This window comes from Geotrypetes seraphini, chromosome 4 (genome assembly GCF_902459505.1).
Source record: "Geotrypetes seraphini chromosome 4, aGeoSer1.1, whole genome shotgun sequence".
Lineage (NCBI taxonomy): Eukaryota > Metazoa > Chordata > Amphibia > Gymnophiona > Dermophiidae > Geotrypetes > Geotrypetes seraphini.
In genome coordinates, this window is record NC_047087.1 from 136,756,064 (window position 1) to 136,778,089 (window position 22,026).

General features: G+C 43.2%; 1 protein-coding gene across 2 annotated transcripts in view; it reads left to right on the plus strand.

The window, feature by feature from the left end:
- AGPAT3 (1-acylglycerol-3-phosphate O-acyltransferase 3) overlaps positions 1-22,026 on the plus strand; it is a 123,103-nt gene that overhangs the window by 22,180 nt on the left and 78,897 nt on the right. Inside the window, exons 2-3 of one of the 2 annotated variants that reach the window (XM_033941998.1) lie at positions 12,838-12,906; positions 13,375-13,603. In XM_033941998.1, the coding sequence (XP_033797889.1) occupies positions 13,426-13,603 (178 nt within the window). In that variant the 5' untranslated portion in view covers positions 12,838-12,906; positions 13,375-13,425. The remainder of the gene's footprint in view (positions 1-12,837; positions 12,907-13,374; positions 13,604-22,026) is intronic. The other variant, XM_033941999.1, reaches the window with a different exon arrangement.

A 22,026-nucleotide genomic window follows, 5' to 3' on the forward strand; every position in this document is an offset into this window, starting at 1 on the left:
ACTGCCAAAATACGGGTAAACAGCTTATAATCAACTCCTAACAATGAGATAGGGCGGTAAGACCCACAAAGGAGGGGATCTTTCCCAGGCTTGAGAAGAAGGGAGACCGCTGCCTGACGAAACGAATACGGCAGACAATCCCCCTCCAAAAAAGAATTAAACAATCTAGTCAGAGGATTGACTATATGGGCCTCCATTTTCTTATAAAACAGGGGGGAAAAGCCATCAACACCCGGTGCTTTGGAAGCAGCCAAATGGCGTATAGCCGCTACCACCTCAGCGGGTTGAATAGGGGAAGAGAGCCACTCCGCATCAACTTCCGCCAAACAAGGCAAGGTGACGCTAGATAGAAAAGCATCTATCTCCCCCTCCGTGGTTTCAATTTCCGGAGTGTACAGAGTCCGATAGAAGGACAAAAAAGCCTGATGGATGTCCCCATCATCTACACAAAGCTGACCCGAGTCATTACGAATCCGAGTTATGGAATGTTGTGCTTGAGTTTGCTTGATCTGTGCAGCTAACAAGCGACCTGCCCTACCACCCCATTCAAAAAACCGTTGTTTCCGCCTCTGCAGGGCCCAAGCCATGCCCTCTAAATCAAGTTCTTGTAAATCTCTCCGGCACTCCGTCAGCGCTACCCCCCCAGCCACCGACGGGGCTCTCTTGTGAGCATTCTCTAGGCGTCGAAGGCGGGACACTAGTTCTAATCTGCGAGCCACTCGACATTGATTTCTGTACGACCCCCTCGAGATACAACAACCCCGAAGGGTAGCTTTAAAACTTTCCCAAAGAATTGCAACATTAATGCCAGCTATGTCATTGAATACAAAAAATTCCTTGACATCAGTCTCTAAAAGAGTCAAGGTATTGGGATCTTTCAACAAAGAGTCATTCATACGCCACATGCGACGGCCGCCTCTAACCTGCCCAACCTGTAACTCCAGAGTCAAAGGAGCATGATCTGACCACACCCGGGGCTCAATACTGGAGGCCAGGACTCGAGGCAGAGCAATACGAGGCAGCATCCACATATCAATTCTAGTATATGAATTATGTTTCGATGAATAAAATGTGTAATCTCGCGTGCCTGGATGCAAATAACGCCACACATCTATCAAATCATGTCTACGCAGGAAGCGCAGCAAAGCTCTTCTGTCGCTTCTAGCGTAGCGGATGGAAGAATTTGAATTATCCTCCTGAGGAAAGCAAGTGAGGTTAAAATCTCCACCCACAAGGAGAGTACCTTCTACATGATCCAACAGCACACGTTCTAGCAATGTAAAGAAGGCCCCCTGACCAGCGTTTGGGGCATAGACATTCAGCAAACTATACAAGGTGCCATCCAGCTCAGCCTTGACCAATATGTAGCGGCCCTCAACATCCCGCACCACCTCTCTCAATACCACCTGGACACGTTTATGAATTAAGATACCCACCCCCTGGGTCTTTTTCCGGACCTTATTAGAAGAAAGGAAAACGTGTGGGTAGTTATGGTGTGTAAGCAATTTCTCATAATGAGATTGAAAATGGGTCTCCTGAATAAATCCAACCGCACTATTCAGGCGGCTCATTTCTTTAAATAACAAGCGTCGTTTTTGTGGAGAATTCAGACCATGTACATTATAAGATAGCAAAGTGAGTTTATCCATTTGTACCAGAAAAGAAAAAGCACTTCATAACCAAATCAACCATTAGTTCCAAAGCAGCCAAATCAACCAACCCCTGCAATCGTAACCGTAAGAGAAACATTATACAAACACACTTCCATATAATCATACAAGAAAGCACTCGGTCACTACTTTTCCCAGCACCAACACCCCCCCCTCCCCCCAACCCCCCAACAATCCCCCACATGGTCCAGCCACCAAAGCACCTGGTAACCACGGTACAGGAAGTGTAGAGAAACAGTTCACAAAGGGACCCCCAGAACAAGCCCTATAAACAATCTTCGCGACAAAAGCCGCTCAGCAAAGAGAAGAAAAAACAGACACAGCACAAAATTTCTAAAGCACATTGCACAAATACAAATGTTCAAGTGGGTGAGGGTGTGGCCGCCTCCAAAGGGCGACGAGCTGCAGCCGATCTAGCCACTCTCTGCCATCCCAGCCCTCTTCCTGATTTGAGCACAGGTGACCTTTGAGGAAGTGGAGCCATTTCTGAAGCTGCCATCAAACCTGCTTCCACCAGTCGAGCCTGAACATCCGCCACAGTTATTGCAGTGTAAGTCTTGCTTGCATGTGTAAAAGCCAATCCGATAGGATAAATCCATCTATATCGAACACTGTGTTCCTGCAGTATACGGGTACAGTCTCTATATGTGCGACGGCGGGCCAGGGTTGCCGGAGCTATATCAGGATAGACATCAATGTCCGCTTCTTCCCATTTAACAGTTCCCCCAGAGCGCCGCACCGCCCTAAGCACATGTTCTTTATCCATATAGCGATGGAAACAGGCCACAACATCACGAGGACGGTTCACATCACGAGGGCCAGGGATGCGGTGAGCCCTATCCAGCAATGGCTTCCCCACCTCCACAGGTAAACCAGCGGACTCCAGAGCCTGAATGCATATGTGATCAATCACCTCCATGCAGCGAGAGTCAGAAACAGTGTCAGGCACACCCCGAAAGCGAAGGTTGCACCGTCTGGAGCGATTCTCCAGATCTTCCATCTTTAGGGTGCTTGCATCAGCCTTTTCCTCTAGCGCTGCAATCCTGCCTCTCAAGTGTGTTAATTCAGAGCCATGTGCCTCCACTGCAGTCTCTGTCTCTCCCACTCGATTCCCGATTTCACCCACCTCACGTTTTAGCTCAGCAACAACAGCGTGGATATCAGCTCGAACTGCAGAGATTTCAGATTTTAATTCCTGAAACCAGCCACGCATCTCCATTTGTAAAGTTGGCAACGTTGCATCGACATGTGAGCCCTCCGCAGCCGCGGTCGGATCGGGCGCCATTTTTGAGCCAGGCTTAGGAGGCCCATTCGGGATCGGTGAAGAAAAAGCTTTTATGTCGGTTTGTTTTTTTCGCGTCGTCATCGAAACACAGCAAAGCAGCTACACAATCGAATTATAGTTAATATGCAGTGCAGGCACGCGAAATCGCGCGAAGATAGCCAAAATCAGCACGGGGGTCCGCGGAGCTATCTCTCTAGGCTGCCATCAGCCACGACGACGTCACTTCCTCCCAAGCCATTGCATTTATTTGATATATTTTGCTGTTCAATGGTAATGCTCATTCACTTATACAATTTCATGACTTTTATAACGTTATATGAGCACATCAGAACCTTGGTTTTGGGGAGTTCCCTATGTCTCCTCTTTCTCCTGTCTTTTACTCTAGAGTTCTTACATGCTTTGGAATGAACTGAAGGGGGCAGCAGACTTCAGGGAGAAGGAGGAGGTTTCAAAAGCTGTGATTGACATCTTTCTGCAGTACACTTATGAGAATGGGTAGAGTACCCTAAAGTTCAGCATAACATTCCTATCTATTGGAAAAGATATTATCAAAGTAAGAACCTAATCTCTTTATATTAAGGGCCTCTTTTACAAAGCCACAGTTGCGAGTCCCTGCACGGCAAATGCAATGTAGACCATAGGAATTGAATGTGCTGCATCACATTTGTCATGTGGGAATCGCTACTGCAGCTTTGTAAAAGGGGCCCTAAATTAAGCCCTCTGGTGCTGGTGTCTAATTTAATATAATGTCTACACTAGCTGAAAATTTCTTCCTAGATTATTTCTTTTCTACTTTTTCTTAAGGTTAGTGTTTAATAGACTTGATAAATCATCTTTCATTCAAAGATAAAATTATAAGGGAGCAACACATTCTTGTATATTCAGAGAGATTCTGCTATGGCCACTGAGAACAGGATATTCATATGAAACTGAATAGCTGGAAGAAATTTGTCCTAATGGGTGAGAAGTACCACTCAGAAGGATGGGCTGAGGGCAATATTTTGAGGGGGAAACAAAGTTCACCTCCCTCCCTCCCAGACCTGTTGCAGATCTCCCCTGGGCCTGCCATAAGCCCTGGTTGTCCAGCGGTCCCCTTCCACCTCCTTTCCCAGCTAACTGACACATCCCACCTCCCTTCCGCATCCTAGACTTTTAAAAACCTACCTTTAAAAGCCCTGGTAGTCCAGTGGTGAATCATAAGAACATAAGAACATAAGCAATGCCTCTGCTGGGTCAGACCCGAGGTCCATCGCGCCCAGCAGTCCGCTCACGCGGCGGCCCAACAGGTCCAGGACCTGTGCAGCAATCCTCTATCTATACCCCTCTATCCCCTTTTTCAACAGAAAATTGTCCAATCCTTTCTTAAACCCCATTACCGTACTCTGCCCTATTACGTCCTCTGGAAGCGCATTCCAGGTATCCACCACCCGTTGAGTAAAGAAAAACTTCCTAGCATTTGTTTTGAATCTATCCCCTACCAATTTTTCCGAATGCCCTCTTGTTCTTTTATGTTTTGAAATTTTGAAGAATCTATCTCTCTCTACTTTCTCTATGCCCTTCATGATCTTGTAGGTTTCTATCATGTCTCCTCTGAGTCTCCGCTTTTCCAAGGAGAAGAGCTCTAGCCTCTCCAGTCTTTCAGTGTATAAAAGGTTTTCCATGCCCTTAATCATTCGTGTCGCTCTCCTCTGGACCCTCTCAAGTATTGCCATATCCTTCTTGAGGTACGGTGACCAATACTGAACACAGTACTCCAGGTGCGGGCGCACCATTGCCCGATACAACGGCAGGATGACTTCTTTTGTTCTGGTCATAATACCATTTTTAATAATACCCAACATTCTGTTTGCCTTCTTCGCGGCTGCTGCGCATTGCGCCGTTGACTTCATTGTTGTATCCACCAGTACACCCAAATCTCTTTCAAGGTTACTTCCCTCTAATACTAATCCCCCCATTTGGTAGCTGAACATCGGGTTTTTTCTCCCTATATGCATGACCTTGCATTTCCCTACATTGAATTTCATCTGCCATTTATTCGCCCACTCCTCCAGTTTGTTTAGGTCCCTTTGTAGATCCTCACACTCTTCCGTAGTTCTAACCCTTCTACAGAGTTTAGTGTCGTCCGCAAATCGAGACAGGAGTTATCTTCCTATGCTCCTGCCTTACACAGAGCCGCTTCTTGGAACTTCCGGCAACCTCACAAGTCCGACTCGTAGTGACTCTGCATGGGACAGGAGCATAGGAAGATTGCTGCTGCCCTGTTTCACTGCTGTACTACCAGGATTTTAAAGGTAGTTTTGGGTTTTTTGTGTTTTTTTTTAAGTCTGGGAGGCGGGAGGGAGGTGGGATGTGTGAGAATTAGCCAGAACAGGAGATGGGAGGGATCCCTCCTGTCCTGGCCCACCATTGGAACACCAGAGCTTACAGCAGGCTCAGGGCAAACCTGTGAGGCTTCGGGGAGGGGGAACAGGGTGCAGTTGGGCAGTGGAGGGAGGAGGGCTGGGTGCAAAGCTGTGCATGGAGGGAGGGAGGCTGGGTGCAGAGCTGGGGAGGAGGGCTGGGTACTTGTATATAAACCCTTGGTTTATATTCGAGTCAACCTTTTTTTCCTACTTTATGGGGGGAAAAGGTCACTTTGGTTTATATTTGGATCAGTTTATATTCAAGTATACTATATACAGTTTGTCAGTCACAGAAGGGTGACTGATTGATAGAACAGTTTGCACTTTGGAATTTATTATTGTATAACATTGCAAAATCATAATGTCTCCACATCCTGTTCAGCCTCAGTTCCATAGTCACTTTGACTTAAAAGCCAGCAGCTATAGGAGAATTAAAGAAGGGGAAAGATATTTAAGTAAATTTAATAGGGAGCATGAAAGAAAGATAGGAGAATGAATGAGGGAAAAGAGACTGGAATGGGTACCTGCAGAGCAGGGGAGGGGAACCTTTCTAAATAGAGAGCTGCATGAATGCCAGTACAATCCTTGGCGGGCTGCAACATTATGTATTGTTAAAATTTGAAATGTACAGAACTTCATATACTTTCTGTGATAAGTAAAAATTTAACTAAAAACAATGGAAGCATACTGCTAGAGTGGCTATTCTGAAAAATATTCACTAAATATAGTGTTTAAAATTCACCAAATCTCAGGTTAATGATGTTTTCTGTGTATATTTCCCATGGTCTTGCAGGCTGCATAAAATTCAATGGTGGGCTGCAGGTTTCCCACCCTGACCTAGATAGTGTCCTTGATAGATGGGATATAAAAAAGCTGCCAAACTTTAAAATGGACTTTAAATTTGCAAGTGTTTCATCTTGTAGTAGTCCTGTCATTAGAGGGCCATGAAAAAACATTTGTGGGGTCATTTTATAAGTTTTATTACATGTATATTTCATGTCATTTATTACATTTAGGGCCTGTTTTACAAAGCGGCGCTAGTGGCTGCTGTGCGGCAACAGCCCCAAAGCCCTTTAAATCTCTGGGCTTCGGGGCCGTTACCGCGCGGCAGCCACTAGCGCAGCTTTATAAAACAGGCCCTTAATATAACTCACCAGTGGCTCATAGAAGCTCTCTTTTAAAATTACTTTATGCATAAGTGAGTCTTATGTTATGTTACAAGTTCACACTATCAGGCACAGTTTGTGCATAGTTGTGTATGACCCAGGTGTAGGGGTGTTTTAAGGGATGAGTGGATGGAGCATGAGCAGAGTTGCAGTGTGATAATTTATGCTTGTTCCTTTTTTTTTTTTACAACTTTCTATTTAATTACCATAGTTCTTAGCCATAATTTACCATTTTAACTGGTGTTATATTTTTGGCTAGAAATTTTGTTTGTCTTTTAATTTTTGTTGGTTTGTATTTGGTTTTTAATTATATTTTAGCATCTACTCTGTCGGGTCTCTGTTAATAAATTGCACACTTCTTGATACATTTGATCTGCTTTGTGTCTTCTACCTGTGTGAATACTTGCATATCTTGCCTCTTCTTATGTTTTACCTAAATCAGTCAATATACCCTACCCTTGGCATTCAGAACTAATTTTTTATAAGCTTTGATATGTAACTCAGGGGGACAATATCAGGAATTTTAGGTATTTGGGGAGAAGGGCTGGGTGAGAATGAGGATTGGCTATGATTGGGGGTAGGATTGGGGAGGAACTTCAATACTAGGCGCTTGGGGAAGGAATGGAAATTTTGGAGTTCAGCTGTTAGGTGGGGGATAGAACAGGGACTCTTGATTTGCAGTGAGAATGTAGGGAATGGAGAAACTCATGAGTGAGAAAGAGGGAAAGTAGGGACAAAAGAGGAAAATGGGAAACCAATAGACAGACAAGGGAAAGGAGATTAATTGGAAAAGAAAAATATGGGTAAGATATGAAGACTTGGGATGGGGAAATGGAGGCATAAAGTCTAGGATGGGAAGGTATGAAGGAGAGCTAGAGATGGTGACTAAACATAAGAATAAATTATTAGAAGGAAAGGATAGTGAATGGGGTTTTTGAGAAAGGGAATCTGTGGGGATGACAGGGATCAGGGTTAGTGGAATACAGTAAGCGGAGCAAAGGGGCACTGATGATTGGGGGGACATATTTCTTACAATGGCACCAGACCTATATTGCATATCCTTTCCCCCTTCTAATAGGAAGTCAAGATGTGGCAGCTCGTAGAGAATGACATGGTGACAGAATTTGTCATCGTCATTGTCCCCTAAGATAACTGTGGGAAACCATCCTATGTCATTCTTTAGTGTCTATTAGAGAATGACACGGTGACACATTTTTCCCCGATCCCGCAGGAACTCATTTTCACATCCTGTCCTCGCGAGTTCTTTTCCTGTCCCCTCCCCATTACTGCAAGCTCTGTCCTCATCTGCACAAGCCTCAAACACTTTAAATCATAAGTGTTCGAGGCCTGTGTGGTTTAGGCAGAGCTTACAGGAATGGGGCAGGGACGGGATGGGGAAATTGAATTCCTGCAGGGACGTGGAAAAATTTGTCCCCGTGTAGGCTGTCTCTGAAGTGTGCCTCTTCCTTGGGGCTACCAATGCTTCGACATTCTGCTGCACTTTAGTACCAGCTTTGAAAGCACACGGTACCAGTGCGTCCATTCCAGCCAGAGCTGCACTATGGAGGGGTAGCCACGAAGCAGCAATGCTAATTGACATCGATGCTCTTCGCATCTACATTGGTATCAACCCAGCTTAGATATAGCTTTTTGTGGCTTTAAGGTACCAAATTTTGCTCCCTCTGTATTAAGTCGAGATCCGTCGATGCTCGGTACCGGTTATTTCTCGGTACCGTCATTTTTGGGATCTTGTGGTACCAGATCTCACTTTCTCTGCTCAGCTAAGATCCCTCACTGCTCAGTACTGATTATTATTTCTCGGTACCATCATTTCTTTCAGTATCGATGTATTAGTCCTACATAACGGATGACTCTGCTGCAACCAAAGCGTAGACTGCCTCCAGATGGTTTGTCTTTCAAGGAATTCGTCAGGCAAATGGGGAAAGCTTTGCCTGTTGAATTGGAAGCAAGCTCTGATCCGAGACCGGGGCTCCTTGAAGTGATGGTGGTACCATTCCTTCCATAAGATGTTCCTCAGTACTGTTCCTACTCCATACCTTACGGTCTTTCCAGATGATACCAGATGCTACCATGCTATCAGCACCTCCTGTCTATCAGTGGGCATATATGGTTTGACATGGCGAGTTCTCTATTCGTGCATTTACTGTACTGCTTCAGCTTATGAACAAACAGGAGAAACTGCCTTCACACCAGTGAACAGCAAACACCTTTGTTTTGTTTGCTGCTTCAGCTTATGCCAGATATCCTCAGCATCGAGTAACACGATGCAGACCATTCGTCAACTGCATTCATTGTCACTTGCTCATCTGTATCACTCACCTCAGTGGGAATTTCAGTGTCCTGAACCAGATTTCCCTACCTCAGCAATCCACACATCTACTCCACTGTGCTTTCTATGGGACTACTTCTCTGCTGCGCACATTCACCTTTAACTCCAGTTTTACCGAAGTTCTGCTTCATCAAATAGGATCCACTCTTTGCTTATATGGGTGTAGAGCCTTTTTGAGTTGGATCTCCTCTTCTGCTGTGTAACTCTGCTACCAGATTCTTCATATCTCCATCTGACCTTTCTCCAGCCTCTGCATCTCTGACACTCGTATCAATATCTATGATTGCCTACATCGTCTTCCATCTCCAGGTACAATACTTTTTTGGTGACTGTGGAGGAGGCTACGACTATGCCATCAGCAGAGCAGGCTTCTCATCAATAACGGTTCAGCAGGATCACCCAGGTTCTTCTCAGCTTTAATCAGGTTCTTAGCAGGATCAACCAGGTTCTTCACAAACTTCCAGTGCCATTCATGGGTACATACTTTGGACATGCCTCTACTATGCATACCCATTGTTTTGCTGTTTCTGTCTCCTTGTCGGACCTATGGAGGTTATTTTCCACTTTAGCCATCAATGCTGGCTCTCATGTCACCTAAATTATTATCTCTTTTAGTGTTACATGGAGGTCTTTCGTTTTGCTTCAACAATACTCCCCAGACTACTCTTTCGGAGCTTCTTTGTCCACTTCCTTCAAGAACTCTGAACCTTGCCATCCACCTGCTGTACAGCAGGTGCTGCAAAAAAAAGTTCCTAAACAGGACAAGAATCCTTGCCTTGACATTGAAAACCAAGAGTTCTACTCCAACTGCTTTCTTTTTATGAGGGATCTGGAGTAATGGGAGTGGCTAGAGGGGAGGAGGAGGCCACCTATACATCTTAATCAGGATGGCATACTACCTCTAATGCAGCAGTCTCAAACTCACGGGTCGCATGCTGCCCCACTGGGTGCTATTTTGCGGACCATGGTTTTGTACCTGATCTCGCACTCAGGGCAGAAAGAGAGGCACCGGCATAAGCTGATTTGCAACTTCCTGCTGCCGTTGCTCCTGCCTTCGCATATTCAGATGATCAAATACTTGAAAGGTATTAATGTAGAACAAAAACATTCAGTTGAGGATGAGCTGGGGAGGGTTTTGATGGCTGGGATAATCAAGATGGGCTGGAGTGAGCTTTGATGGAGATTTCAGTGGATGGAACCTAAGCACACTACCGGGCAGGGCTCTGGGTTTCTGGCCCAAAAATATCTGAGAAAAAGGACCATTTAAACTAAATAATTTATGGAGCATGTATGGTTGGACAGACTGGATGGACCACTCGGGTCTTTATCTGCCGTCATGTACTATGTTACTATATTTTTTGAATTTCTCTTCCTTTACTCAATTACTACTATTGGGTAATAAAAAAAGCCTCAAAAATTTACAGAAAACTTCAAGATTTTATTTCAAATGTGACACCTTCATTTGGACACTATTGGGAAAAGGAGCTACAATTACATTATCCAGCTTTGACTGGTTTTCTTTCTGGAACTCTTCAGCTCGTCCTACTTTGTCAGTTTCCATTTGTAAGTCCACATATTTTGTTATGCATAATGCTTATTGGACTCCTTCGAAGATTGCTAGATTTCTCCATGCTGGCTTTTCTGATCTTTGTTGGTCCTGCTCTAAAGAACCCAGAACACTCATGCATCTTCTCTTTTCATGTCCCAGTGTTCAAACCTGTTGGTCTGCGATCTGGAACAAAATCGTAGCTATACTAAATCTGGACAATTCATTAAATATAACTTATAAAACAATTATATTACGCTCAAGCAATCCAGACATCATCATTCATCCAACATTTATTAAACTTTTTAATATTATGATTGCATTGGCTGTTCACCTAATTATACACAACTGGAAAGACAATTCCCAGTTAAACTCAATTGAATGGTAGAATAACTTATGCTCTATTAGAAAGTATGAAGATATTTTGATGAATAAAATTCTCACCTTCTCAAGTTTTAAGAAGACCTGGGTACCACTGGATAAATATTGTGATATTTTCCAATCTAATGGTATTTGATGATTATTTGCATATCTCCTCTATTTATTATGATACTGCCTGATCTTATTATGATTTTATATTGATTTATGTTTGTACTCATACTCAAAATTCAATAAAAAGTATTTTCTTTGATTATTCCTGAGCCTATCACCTCTTAACTTCATCCTATGACGTCTCATTACAGAGCTTCCTTTCAAATGAAAAAGACTTGACTCATGCGCATTTATGCCACATAGGCATTTAAATATCTCTTATCATATCTCCACTCTCCTGCCTTTCTTCTAAAGTATACATATTGAAATTTTTAAGTGTCACCATACGCCTACATTGAAGTTACTTCCTAGAAAAACTGCACCCACATAAAAGCACTAAGAGTCCTTAATTCTTTGAACAAACTCCCCCTGTTTTACATTAGGTGCATAGATGTTTATTATGATAACCTGTTAACTTTTTAACTTTCCCTTCATGCTGTCCTAACTTTATTAACATAACAAATTTTTATTTATATATCGCAAAAGCCCTTTGGTTCTATGTGATTTACAAAAGAGGTGAACATAAGAAGCGCCATCTCTGGATCAGACCTTCGGTCCATCAAGTCCAGCGATCCGTACACATGGAGGCCCTGCCAGGTGTACACCTAGCATAATTTTTAGTCACTCATATCCTTCTATGTCTCTCGTAAGGAGATGTGCATCTAGTTTGCTTTTGAATCCTAGGACGGTCGATTCCGCAATAACCTCCTCTGGGAGAGCATTCCAGGTGTCAACCACTCTCTGCATGAAGCAGAACTTCCTGATATTTGTCCTGAACTTGTCCCCCCTTAGCTTCATTCCGTGTCCTCTTGTCCGTGTCAAATTGGACAATGTAAATAATTTTTTCTGCTCTATTTTGTCGATTCCTTTCAATATTTTGAAGGTCTCCATCATATCTCCTTGCAGTCTCCTTTTCTCAAGGGAGAACAATCCCAGTCTCTTAAGTTGATCCTTGTATTCCAGTTTTTCCATCCCTTTTACTAGTTTCGTTGCTCGTCTCTGCACCATCTCCAGCAGTTTTATATCCTCCTTTAGGTTGGGAGACCAATGTTGGACGCAGTATTCCAAATGGGAGTCTGACCATTGCTCTATAAAGCGGCATTATGACCCTCTCTGATCTAATCGTGATTCCCTTCTTTATCATGCCCAACATTCTATTTGCTTTCTTTGCCGCCGCCGCACACTGTACTGACGGTTTCAAGATCCTATCTATTAGTACACCCAGGTCCTTTTCTTGTTCGCTCTTACCCAGAGTTACAACTGACATTCTATACTCGTGTTCCTTATTCTTACTGCTTAAATGCATTACTTTGCATTTCTCCACATTAAACTTCATCTGCCATTTCTCCGCCCATTTCTCTAACTGACACAAGACAGTGAGCTACAACAAGTCAGTGAGCTACAACATAACTTAGGTATTGAAGAGTAGAGATACATCTGTATACATCTTTGGAAGTCATCTAACCAAATAACAGATATTGTCAGTAACAGGATAATCTCCAAGTCTGTCCCCTCCTGAGACAGTCTGCAGTGATGTTCAAAGGTACTGTCTGGATTGGATAGTACCGCTGAATATCCAGGTGTACCGCTAGCAGCATATATAATATATGAATTTATGTGTGTATGGTGTGTTATTTGTATGTACCGTATGTATAGATAAATGCTGCTGAATATCAACTTATTTTGTCTTTAAAAAACACTTCATGAAAACCTATTGAAGTTATGCTCTCTTTTATATACTCGTACTGCATGAAAATCAGTATAGGACATAAGGATGGTTGTGATTGAAATGCTGCTCTCTTTGTGTTTTATATTTATTTTACTTTATGATATTAATATAAATAAAATATATATTTATTTTTTATTTATTTAACTTAAATCCTGCAGTGGTTAAAGCTACAGCTTCAGCATCCTGAGGTTGTGAATTCAAACCCACTCTGCTCCTCATGATCCTGGGTAAGTCACTTAATCCCCCCATTGCCCCAGGTACATTAGATAGATTGTGAGCCCATTGAGACAGACAGGGAAAAATGCTTGAGTACCTGAATAAATTCATGTAACCCATTCTGAGCTCCCTTGGGAAAATGGTATAGAAAATTGAATGAATAAATAAATACAAATAAAACCAATAACATAACAGACAGTGATATATACTTTATGATTTTGTTTTGTTCAGGGTTCTTATTGTAAGCTGTTCTGAACACTTGACTAAAGCAGCAAATAAATGTAAGAAATAAAAAATCCTAGCCATTGTTAATTAGTTCTTTCATTTCTTCTAATTCATTCTATCATAGAAGGTTATCTTTCAGCATTTTTTGATCTCTCAGCTTGGATTGCAGCACAGCTGTTTTAAGTAAGGGCCCTCATAAGCATACTTAAGACTATTACTTAGCATTTCATGGTCTCTCTCTGCTTCTGTTGCAGGACAATTACTTTGAACAACAGTCCTTAAAATTATCACTGAAGGCTATCATCATGGGTCTCATTGCATTTCTCAAGACTCAGTTCATCATTCACCTCCTTGTTGGCTTCGTCTTTGTAGTGAGTGGACTGATCATCAATTTCATCCAGCTTTGCACCCTTGTGCTGTGGCCCATCAACAAACAACTATACCGTCATGTTAACTGCCGCTTAGCCTACTCACTCTGGAGCCGTAAGTACCACCAATAGGGTAGGCAATGTGAAGGAGCATTCTTAATGTTTAGCACCACTGGCCAAGTCCTAATTGTTCTGGAGTCACGAATGCACTGATATGCAACAACGCACTGATATGCAACAAGAGTTTATATACTCTTAAACTCTCAGTTGTCTCTAGGGGGAATAGAAAAAAGTTTACCTGATTTGGATCCATGAGCACTTCTATTAAGGAAGATGATCTTTTCTCTGGGGTCATCAAAAGTAGTTTAGGCGGATGTGATATTACCTTTTTTGTTTAGGAGCTTTGATATTGTGGGTCTGTTATCTTTGTCCTTTTGAAGAGACAAGAAAGTGTTGGCTGAGAATATGCATATGTAACTGCTAGGATCATCTATGGTATGTTGGTATGGTATGGCTTCCCATTTCACACCGTGTAACTTATAAAACTATCTTGCTGACCTTTAAAATTAAACTCTCCCATCAGCCTTCCTATCTTGATAGACTTCTCATTCCGCAACACCCCACACGGACGCTAAGATCAGCAGATCAGAACTTTCTTTCTATTCCCTCTATAAAGGATTTTTTCTACACTAGGAAATCAAATTTTTCAGTAGTTGCCCCAACATTTTGGAATGCTTTACCATATCAACTCCGTCATGAAAAACAACTTGATAGATTTAAGATAAGCTTAAAGACGTTCTTATTTCAAGATGCTTTCAACTGCTCTTGAATCATTTCTTCCCCACACAACCAACCGCTTCTACGAAGCGACCCTATCCCAAATGTTTTATCCTCTCCTTCCATTTTCTTTCCAACTCTTTTTTTTTTCTCTCTTTTCTCTCTCTTCTTTTCCTCTTCTAATTATGTAACTTTACCCCTCCCTCTCCCCTTATCCTCACTTACAAGTTTGTCCTGTTCATGTCTTTAATTACACTTTTATTAACTCCTCTTTTATAAATATAACCTTTTAACACTTTTTAACATTTTATTGTAAACCAGCTAGATACCAGTTGATGGTCGGTATATTAAAAATTAATAAACTTGAAACTTGTTTAAAATACAGAGAATAAAAAATTTTCTGACTTTGCTAGAATTAAACCTTATGTTAATTTATGATCCATCTCACTCACACCAAATTGTTAATGTCAGTGCCCAACAAAACAAAGGTTTTTAATACACAACAGAAGAAAACTGGTAGGGAAAGTGGCATGGCTAAATGAATACTGTACTTTCTAATCTAGATGTGCTAAAGTAGATGATTACATTACATTACATTAGTGATTTCTATTCCGCCATTACCTTGCGGTTCAAGGCGGATTACATCCAAACTAAAACAAAATTACATTCAAAATGATGGTGTTCTTAGATTTATATAGAGAGTACAAATTGTGCCTCAGTAGGTTTCTTACACTTGTTGCAACTGTTTAGATAGCTCTTTCACTAGCACTAGGTAAAGTGAGGTGGTTGCCTCAGGAGGAAAATTTTTGAAGGTGGCAGCAAATGCCCCCAAAATGTCTCTGTGACAGCAGCCTCATTTTGGTCCTGTCTTATTTCAGGCTTTTCTGTCACCTGCTTCCAGAAATGATTGCCAAACTAACTTGTTACTCAACCATTATTCAGGAAGTGGTGTCAGAAGGTAAGGATACCATGAGACATTTAACCTAATTCTCCCACTTACCTTTTTGGGGGCCCCATTTGCAGAGAGACTGCTGGAAATCAACATGGAATAGATGTAAGGGCTATGGAGAGTCTCTAGTAGAACTGCCTGTTTCCATGATCTCCACTTGCTTCCTGCTCAGACAGCCAGAGGAATGAGCACAACCATTAGAGAGTTTTCAGACTGTGCTCCTGCTGTTGTCCAAGAGAATGTTGGTAGGATGGAGAAAGAGAAAGGGAGGAAGGAAGAATTGAAGGCTAAATGGAGAAAGGGAAAAATTGGAGGGAGTAAGGGTACATGGATAAGGGATAGAGGTGATAGGAAAAGGGATGAAGGAAGGAAGGAAGGAATGGGGAGAGGAATATTTATTTATTTTTTATATTTATATACCACTTATAGTCTATGTGGTTTACACTCGGGTACTTCAAGCATTTTCCCTATCTGTCTTGGTAGGCTCACAATCTATCTAATGTGCCTGGGGAAGTGGAGGATTAAGTGATATGCCCAGGGTCACAAGGAGCAGCATGGGGTTTGAACCCACAACCTCAGGATGCTGAAGCTGTAGCTCTAACCAGTGCACCACACACTCCTCACTATGCGATGAGTAAAGAAGAGAAATGAGGGGGTAAAAGATAGATGATTGAATTTAGGTATGTGTATTTGGAATTTTATAAAAGTAATAAGTATTGGTTGAATAGTACGTACTGTTTTTCTTACTGTTTATGTATAGTTGGATGCATTGTGTGCATTGTGAAGGGATTTTAGTAATTGAACCTAATGCATTAACATCTGATAACAATCTGGTATGTACTTTTCATCATATTGTCATATATTATTAACTAGCTGATTACCCGGCGTTGCCCTGATATTTATTTATCCCAATTTTCCAGTGTCTTTAGACTTGTATTCAGTGATTATGCCTGGTAAAACGGGAAGTATTTGATTGTTTATTTCATGGACATCTTCATTTTTAGCAGCAAGAACGGCTCTCTGTATGGGGCTGAACTTGGAATTAAACGGCATTGGGAGTGTCAGTATTAATCTCAGCAAGCCCAAAAACTATGGATTAGACACTAATATCTGTCATTTTTGATTATTTTTACATGTCACCCCCTTCCCACAAGAATGTCCCTCTCTATGGGGCTGAACTTGGATTTAAACAGCATCGGGAGTGTCAGTATTCATCTCAGTGAGGCCGAAAACTATGAGTTAGACACGAATATCTGTTGTTTTCGATAATTTTTTTTATGTCACCCCTTCTCCCCCCCCCAAAGTATTTTTAGAAGAAAGAGAACATTAAATATACTATGTATCATCAGGGGTAATTTATAAAGGATTTTACACATGCATAATATGTTTTACATGTTAAATAGACCTTTTATAAATTTGTGCATCCATATACTGTAAAATGTGTGCATGCCAAAAGATAATGTACTTAAGCATATCTTAGCAACAGCAGCAGATGAATCCAGAGACCAATGGGATAGCACACATCTACCAGCAGGCGGAGATAGAGAAACTGATTAACAGGTGATCCTATTGGCTGGCACTCCTCCTATATCTCCAGTATGCTCTATCTCCCAGCAGGTGATGGTTGCTATTCGAATAGCTCCTGGATTCTGGCTGTGACTTGAACTTTATTTTCTCCTGTTGAGGTTTCTCTTCAGTGAGACTGCCATTCTGTTTCTCTTGTTGAGGTTTCTCTTCAGTGAGCTGGCAATGCTATTTCTCCTGTTGATATTTTCTCTTCAGTGAGACAGGGGTGTCCGGCTGAACGGTGCCGGCTTTAGGGGTTACACCTGGGCCCCCCAGGTCCCTGCCTCACCCTCCTTCCATTGCTAGAGGGTCTGACTGGGTCTCGATTTTTTCTTCTTTCCCTTCTCTGTTTAAAAAAAAAAAAAAAAAACAGGAGACCACAGTTGCTACATTCTGCTCTGTTAGTGCTGCACATCCAGTTCTAACTGGCTTCAAACAACCCTAACAACAAGCTTGTGAGTATGTATGTGTTCTTTACTGTTGTTTGAACTTCAGGTTCTGTTTGGGAGTCTTAGTGCTGTGGATTCGGTCAACATACGTTTAAGGAATGGATATTTTATTGAGGCTAAGTTTTATGATTAGAAATCCGTTGAGGGAGCCGGGACTTTCCCGCCTTTTGCATGCACATGCTTGGTTTCCTTGTTGGTTACAGCGCGGCAGTAGAGGTGCGATTTCATACTCGCACTTGTTCTCCTCATTGGGTTTCAGTGCAGCAGTAGTGGTCCTGTTTATTCTGAGGCTCTCTTTCATAGGTGTTTGTCACGGCCATGTGCAGCTGATTGTGCAGGTGCCGGTTTATAGCAGCGCGTATGAGATGGGACATGTTTTTTCCGGCGCTGTGGGAAGCACCGCACCGTTCTTCTGGTTATTCCCCGAGTCTGATTTTCTTTCTATGCAGACCACGGCAGGGTAAATTTTGCGGGGCTTGAATCTGATTATGTTTCTAGGAGCGTTGATGCAGTGGCCACGTGTCGGCGAGAATCAGGTGTGCGCTTGGGTCTCTGGCGATGGCGGGAGTGCTGCAGCGTTCCGGTAGTTTATTTACAGCTGACTTTGGTCAGGGTATGCCACAGATTCTCTCCTTTCCGGTTCAGACAAGTTGTACGTTTTTCACCAGCTTTGGGACAAGCTTGGGCAGATTTATATGTCTATGTCTGTGTTCCTGCTGTATTCCCTTGAAGGAAGCTGCTAGTTTAATTGGACTCTGGGGTTAGCACTCAAGGGGATTACCAGACAGACTCTGACCTGTGCTAGGTCACCCGGTCTTGGTTTATCTCCGGACTGAGCCGACATATGGCAACTCAAGGCACAGTGAGATCAGCAGTAAGATAGTGCCCTGTATTTCACATGGGTATCTCATTGTCTCTCTTGGGGTCCCTGCAGATTGAGCCTTTGTCTGTTGGTAACTTCTTATTTGGGCCTCTGTGCTGCACTGCATGTGTCTAGCAGTGGCATAGGATATATATGCCTAAAGGTAGTACTAACAGTTTCCAAGTTTGGGCTGACTCTATGGGCATAATGACACTTCAAATCTTCCTGCGGCCAGGACTCTCTTTCTCTATTTCTGAGAGGGCCTGGACTTCAGATTTCCATGCTTATCACGCTGGTTTCTCCTGTCGCCATCTTCTCATGGCACATGCTAGATGGACCCCCCGACCAGACAGGAAGGGCTGTGCAGCTCCTTCTAACCAGGAGCCAGTTACCTATTCTATCAAACCCGCGGAGGAGCGCGCGCTATGTGGCAGTTAGCCTCAATCCTGAAGCTCTCATTAGCGATGTGAGCTTTGTCTGATACCTGTTAGGATGCTGTTGTTTTCCACGGGGCGGTAGATGCAGCATCTTGATTGCATCTAATATGTACAGTGGTGCCTCGCATAACGGACGCCTCGTACAGCGAACGCTGCGCATAACGAACTTTTTGTCTTGCTCCCTATAACGAACTTCGTTTCACACAACGAAGTCGCCCGAGGGGCCCGGGGGGGGGCGGAACTACTCTCGCCGCTTCCTAATGTGAGCCGGGAACAGCAGCACCCTCCTGTCTGAATGCAGTGTTCCATCATCTCCCTCCACCTTACCTTAGATGCCGAGTTTTCCGGCTTTCTTTTTCGGCCAGCCACACACTTTCAAAGAGCAGCACATGCGCGCATGCTCTGTTGTTCAATCTTCTCCTCTGACGCAACCGGAAACCGGAAGTTGCAGGAGAGGAGAACATTGATCAACTTCAGCAGCTGCGCGTGCACAGCTTTTTGAAAGCGTGCGGCTGGGTGAAAAAGAAAGCTGGCAAACTCTGCATATAAGGTGAGGTGGAGGGAGGGAAATGTAGGGCTGCAGAACGAATTATTTTGTTTTACATGTATTCTTATGGGAAAACAGGGCTGCAGAACGAATTATTTTGTTTTACATGTATTCTTATGGGAAAACGCGTTTCACACAACGAACGTTTCACATAACAAACTTGCTCCTGGAACGGATTAAGTTCGTTGTGTGAGGCACCACTGTATTCACTTTAAAGGACATACGTATTTCCCTCACGTTGCATGGAGTTAGTACTGTTTTCATGGTTCCAGTATACTCCTATTTACATTGCGAAACTTGATTTTTCCTAGAATTTCTTTCTTCTTACAGATCCTACAGTTCTCATCCTGCCGATCCCTGACCTTCTGCACTTCATTCTGAGGGTATCTTGACTTCTTCCAATGACTCTTCAGGCTTTCTCATGAGGGAGAAGACGCTATAATGTCAGGTCAGGAGGCTGTGAACATTTTTCAGGATGCTTGCAACTTTGCATCCTCCTCAGGTTTCCGGTTCTTTCTTGGAGTCTCTATGTTTTATGTTTCCCTTTTAAGTGTTACTGGTCCTCAGGGCAGTTCTTATAGTTCTTCAGGAACTAAGGGACGTTGTTCCACTTACTGCATGGTGCCCAAGACGGGGGCATTGGGCAGGCTGGATCCCATTCTGCTGAATTAGTTTCTCAGGGTTACACATTTCTGTAGAAAAACTGGGAGAATATTTACATTTTCACTATGGACTCCGAATCTGCACTAGGTTTGCTTGCCTCTCTTGGAGCAGCGCTTTCGGTTTTGGCACATGCCATTTTGCCTACTCAAGGCTTCACGAACATTTTAGAAAATGTGGGCAGTGGTTCTGTTTTGGCGCTACCAGGCAATTCACCTAATTTCTTCTTGACTGACTGCTTGATTCGGACGTCTTCCAGTCGGGCCATTTGACTGACACAAAAAGGGTGGTTTCTTTTCCTCAGTTCTTTGGATGTGAATCTTCAAATTTGCACAGCGCTCTTTTCTCCTGTACTATTTATAGGTATATCGGGGAGATGTTTTTATTCATATAGGAGAGAAATGTGTTTCTTCCCTGAGACTAGGGCAGTGGGTCACAGTCTCAGGTTTGCATTCTTCGGTCACCATGACCAAGAGTATGGGATTCTGTACAGGTTCTAGGATCCATATTGCTGACTCCACTGGGAACTTCGGCTTGCTTTCCCATTATAACGCTACAGCAGTCACTTTTGTTCCGGTGGTTCCTGGTATCTCAGGGCTCCAATTATTTGGTAGGCTCCTCAAGCATCGCTCTGTATGATTTGGTGGCTCGGCGAGATTTCTCTTTTCAAAGGCATGCCTCGGTCTTTGCTGGACTAGCTCATGGCCACCAATAATCCCGGGCTGTCTGGTTCGGGGGCTCGGTGCCTTCCATCCTCAGCTCCAGGAGTCTGGTCTTAAGAGGCGACTCAGTACTTGTTCATTCTTCTACTCTGGAGCATGGTCAGGCTACCGTTTCTGGAACTTCAGACCATTCTTCCAGAATGACGCTGAAGGTCTTTTCAGTCAGTATTATGATGGGGGATTTCTCTACAGCCTGGGCAGTAGGTGATATACTCAGTTGGTGGGTAAAGTTGTGGTTCTATTTCAATGGGTGGACCCTCATCTTCCTCTTCTGTTGGCATTTTATGGGTCAGGAAAAGAGTATGGATAGACTTTCTCTCTGCGAAATCTGTGCATGGCCCATTTATTGTATGTTACAGTGTACAGCGCTGTGTATGCTCTAGAAAGTGTAAAGGTTAGTACTAGTGAAATCTACATCCTAGATATTGAGAATTTTGGCTCAGGTGTTCCAGCTCTTTTTATGGAAGTGAAAACCTCATGGCCTCGTCTCAAAATTCTAAGCTTCCTAGCTTCTTCGGCGGGCACAGGGAGTGGGAGTCAGAGGGGGTAGCAGCGTGGCTTCTTTCTCGCCTCTGGTTTCTCTTTTTTCAGTGTTTTCCCCCGGCTGATGATGGCTTGGATTTGCCATCTCAAGCTCGCTTTCAGGGCACAGTATTTGTAGAATCTCTGGATTGGCTGCGCGATCCTTGCTATGCGGATCTGATGAGTCTTTCAACAGTCGGACTGTTGAGTTTCCTGGTATCTCTGGATTTGCTCACCTAGGGTCCGATCAACATGGATATTCGTACTACTTTGGTATTGCGACCTGGCTTTTGAAAAGTCATGGCTGACGTGTAAGGGTTATGCGAAGCAGGTTGTTTCTTCTCTTATCCAGGCGATACAGACGTCTTCACCTGTGGCTTCTGCTTCCTTTTGGAGGTTTTTCCTTTCTTGGGTACTTCTCAACATTTGCACCCTTCCAGAGTTCTTTTTTGGCACAAGTGTATTGCCAAGGGCTTAGCGTTCAATTCCCTTCAGCTTCAAGTGCCATTCTTAGCTTGTTACAAGGGCTAAGTATATTGCTCTTCGATTACTTCTCAGCTTCATATAGTTCAGTACCTAAATGTACACCTCTTAAAAAGTCCTGTACGGAGTACAGTCTTAAGGGACTTCTTTGCAGTTTACCGAAGGCCTCATTTCATCCTTGTCTTTTGAGACTTTAAAGGGCTATGCCGTTGAACACGGGGTTTCTTGTGGCCATGGCTTCAGCTCGGCGGTTTTCTGAGTTACAGGCCTTGTTTGGTGGGGATTCCTATTTTTGATTTACAAAATCTGGGGTGTCAGTTCGGACAAAACCACAATTTCTTTCTAAGGAGGTGTCATCCTTTCTTTTATGGCACTCTCACTTTTCCTTCCTTCTTCCTGGGAGGAGAAATGTGGAGACGTGCTTTTATTCACTGCATTTTTTGAAAGTGCGTAGCGTTCTCCGTGAGCTAGGTTTCTAACGACTTTTAGTTATTTAGATCACCTTTTTGTATTCTTCACTGGATGCCTCAAACGTATGGCCTCCATCGCTCGATGGATCCAGGA